The sequence below is a fragment of the Pterocles gutturalis genome, unplaced genomic scaffold (genome assembly GCF_000699245.1).
Source record: "Pterocles gutturalis isolate BGI_N339 unplaced genomic scaffold, ASM69924v1 scaffold22145, whole genome shotgun sequence".
In the NCBI taxonomy this organism is placed as follows: Eukaryota; Metazoa; Chordata; class Aves; order Pterocliformes; family Pteroclidae; genus Pterocles; species Pterocles gutturalis.
The window spans coordinates 1-3,787 of record NW_010141389.1 but is presented as its reverse complement, the minus strand read 5'-3'; the positions used below and the strand labels follow the sequence as shown (position 1 = coordinate 3,787).

At 55.1% G+C, this 3,787-nt stretch overlaps 1 protein-coding gene across 1 annotated transcript; it reads right to left on the bottom strand.

Moving 5' to 3' along the window:
• Positions 1-8: 8 nt before the first annotated feature.
• Positions 9-3,689, bottom strand: PLEKHO1 (pleckstrin homology domain containing, family O member 1; the record flags this gene model as incomplete). Its single annotated transcript, XM_010084011.1, has 4 exons — positions 9-786; positions 1,536-1,637; positions 2,003-2,107; positions 3,549-3,689. Coding segments are annotated over 4 exons (1,113 nt in total), but the record flags the coding sequence as incomplete, so codon positions are not given.
• Positions 3,690-3,787: the final 98 nt, after the last annotated feature.

The following is a 3,787-nucleotide window of genomic DNA, read 5'->3' as shown; positions in this document are numbered from 1 at the left end:
TCCCAACCCCGAGGCTTGCCTTCACATCATGCTCTTCCTGTACTGGGACTGTGAGCTCTGTTTGGGTTTTGAGTCTGACTGCTGCAGGTCCAACTGTCTGTACAGGTCCCTCAACTCTCTGATCTCCTGCAACACCCTCTTGGCTTGGCTCCAGGTGGAGGAAGCCTCCCCCAGCAACCTCTCGGATTCCTGCAGGATCCTTTCAGAGTCCGACTTGGAAGATGATGAGGAAGAAGAGTTGGTGGTGGTGGTGCTGGTGTTGGAATCCTTGGTCTTTCTCTTGCCTTCCCCGTAGCCCTTCACCTCCGTCAGCAGTTCCTGAGTTTTTTCCAGTTTCAGTGCAACCAGTTCTTGTATCCGGGAGAGCTGCTCCGGCTCTGCGGAGGCAAACTGAGCCTCCAGCCCCCTCCTCAGCACCGCCCGGTGCGTGGAAGAGTCCCGTCGAGACAGAATCTCTTCCATGGAGGCACATTTATTCTTCTCTGAGTGCGAGAGCTTTTTGGGGACCTGTGGCGTGTACATGGTCCCTTTGTCAAAGGAGTCATTGCGCTGCCCAGATCTGTCCCAGGAGGTCACCTCCCGTCTTGGGAGGCTCCCCGTCCGGCCTTTCTCTGACGACTTGACGTTCTCTGAATCTGACCGGCGCCGGCCAGCAGTGAGATGTGCCACTGACTTATCCAGGTCCACTCGGAAGCTCTCTTCGCAGGTGCTGTGATCCTCCGGAGACGCGTCTTCCTCCTGGATCAGGTCGAGGGTCAGCATGCCATCAGAGGTTGAGGTAGATGCCTGAAGAAACAAGACAAGGAAGAGCTGTTATCATCGGAAAAGGGACGGCTGCAAGCTACTACTGACTGTCCCTTACCCCCGCGATACACATCGCCCGCACCAGGATGCACAGATGCACAAGCAAGTGTGACCGAGTGGCCCAGATGCGCTGGGTTTGTGGTTCTAGCTGAGATGTGGATCAGCTGAAGAGCCTGGGAGAAGCCATCCACGATAACCCACGACGGAGCTCCCCAGCTGCATGGCCATTCTCCATCAGGAACTTGAAGGAGCATTTAATTTTCAGCATCAGGGAAAAAGGTGTCAGCGATGGCAAGCTACCGCTTTGCAAAAAGCTTTGCACGATGCCATGTACCATAAGACCCAGGACTGTCCTGGATCATGAATCGTCTTGTTCTATGAGACTCTGTTCTTGTAGAATGGTTGGACTTGACGGTTGGACTTGATGATCCTTGAGGTCTTTTCCAACCTTAATGATTTGATGATTCTATGATTGTCAGAGCCAATAGCGCTTGACTCCCCTCCTTGGTACACTTGGATCGAGTGGAAACAACCTCCTGGATGAATTTGACTGACAAGACTCTGTTCTTGTAGAACAAGACGACTCATGATCCAGGACAGTCCTGGGTCTTATGGTGACAATTTTCAGCTCAGGCCAGAGCTCAGACACCGCGTCTTCTTGCATCTACTTACAAATGAAATAGTTCCAAGGGAACTGAGCTAAGCATGTGTCTGGAGTTTGTTACACGTACCACAGCCATCAAATGTCCACGTGTTGGCGGGCGCCGGGAGGGCTGTATTTTTGCTCTGTCACGTGTTGGGTGGGCGAGGTAGCTGTCCTCTTCAACAGTAACCTAAAAGTGGTGAAAAAAACCTAGTGAACGGTCTGGGAGCATGGGAAATGGGAGCCATTCCTAGCCCAGGTTGCTCAAGATGAGGCTGGGCTCCAGGGTGAAGGCGTTGACCTGGGGCCACCAAGGAGCTGCCCCATGCCAGGACTTTGCGATCGATGCTGCAGCTCCGTCCCGGGGCTGGGAGGGTCCGACTGCCCCGGCCCTGCCGCAGAGCCCGCTCCGTGGGTGTTGGTGGCTGCGTCCGAGTGCAGTCCATGGAAACCCAACAGCTTTGCGCTCCTTTTCAATAGGAAACGGAGAGCGGAGGAGGACTGAGATTAAAGTCAAGACAACGGCGCCTGGGTCTGGCCCGGAGTCCTGCTCACCTCGTCTAAGATGCGGTTTTTAGCACGTGTGATTGCAGAGTTGAGGGCGTTAATCCAGGACTCTTTCTCTTCTGGACTCACAGCCAGGAAGATCAGGTTTGGTGCCTGCAAAAGAGGGAATTCAGGTCAGTGCCGGTGGCTAAACTCACGCAGAGATGCTTTCACGCTGTGAAAAGCCACACGGCCTTGACAGCTGGCTTGCTTGGTGGAAAAAAACGCAAAGCGGTCCGGCTCGTGCGGTCCTGCCGAAGGGCGCTGGCGTGCCGCCCCTCTGCTCCCGGGCAGCCCTTCGCGAAGCCGCCCGCGGCTCCTCGCAGCACCCAGCTTTCCAAAGCAAAAAGCTGTGCGCCCAATTTTCTTCCCTGGTGGCTGCAGTTCCTCCTTCCCCCTCTTTGCAAACTTCCCACACACCGTGGGGGGTTTTGCCCTCATCAAACGGGGATGCCTGCCGCCTTTCTGCGCACCTGCCGCTCGCACGCGGTTTATCTGCTGCCGCCTCGGGTTTGGGCAGAGTCCGTCAGACGAGCAGCCACAGTTCCACACGAGGAGCCAGATTTTCCGTGCTTGGATAGGTCAGATGCACACTGAGGGCAGAGCACTTCTGAAAATATGGTCTGTAGAGGGGATCCAGGGTCCTTTGGGTTTGTTTTTTTTTTTAAGTCAGATGCTCAGCAGAAATGAGCTGTAGCCTCCGCAGCGTTTTGTTCAATTCTCTCCGTTGCTCAGGGCGCTTGGGGACAGTGCAGCCGCTTTTTCTTTTCCCCTTCTCTTCCCTTTTCGCATTTCATGGTGTTATACAATCCTTATCAAAGCGTGGGGCGGGCCAGCTCGGTCTACTGAAACCAGGCAGAATGGTGTAAACCCAGCCCAGGCGTGCGGCTGTGGGTGGGTGCATCTGTGCCAGAGCCAGCGTGCCGTCAGGGACCGGATCCCTTTCTGCAGAGCCAACTGAGACCTGGTGGAAAGTCCTGCTCCTAGGAGCAGTGCCTCCATTCTGGCGCTTTTCAGCTTTCCTCTGGGTATAAAGCACTCCTGGGACTTTGATGCTGCTCCAAGGTGGGCAGCAAACCCAAGGACCATCAGCATCCCTCCCTCCCCTGCCTCCCCCCCGGTGAATTAACGCGTGCAGGCAGCGAAACAGCTTTGTCCTTGCTCCTGGCAAATGTTCTGACACCTCCCTTCCCAGAGCCAGACAGCTCTCAGGTGCACAGATCCCGAGCTCAGCGCTCGGCCGGTTTTACGGTGGTTTTACGGTGGTTCCGTCCCCCAGCTGCCCGAGTCCTCACCCAGCAGCAACCCTGCTTCTCCCTCCGTCTCGCACGGTTCCTGTTGGTCCTGATGAGCTTTAATGGACGTTCATATATTTTAAACCATGAGCTGGACTCCTACACAACTCAGTCTATCCGGTGTCACCCCCCCAATGACTGTGTCAAGCCCCCAGCCCTGGAGCAGGTAACGGAGCGGCACCCATCCTGCACCGAGAGCTACCGGCGCTCTCAGGCTGACCGGTGCTGGGGAGCAGAGCGTGGCGGGGAGCAGCACCTACCGTGTTTCCAGGCTGTCTGGAGTGGGCGAGGGTAAATTTACTGTGGTTCTTTTTACTTCTGCTTTTGGACTTCCTGAGCTCTTCACATTTCTCATAATCACTCAGGTCGAACATTTCCTGTATGGTTTTTTCATCTTTTACCTGCAAAACAAAAATAAAATCACAGCTTTGCAGATGTCAGGGGGTTTGAAAGTACAGAATGTGTGCTGGAGCCTCTGGGGCGTTACGTGGCCACGGCG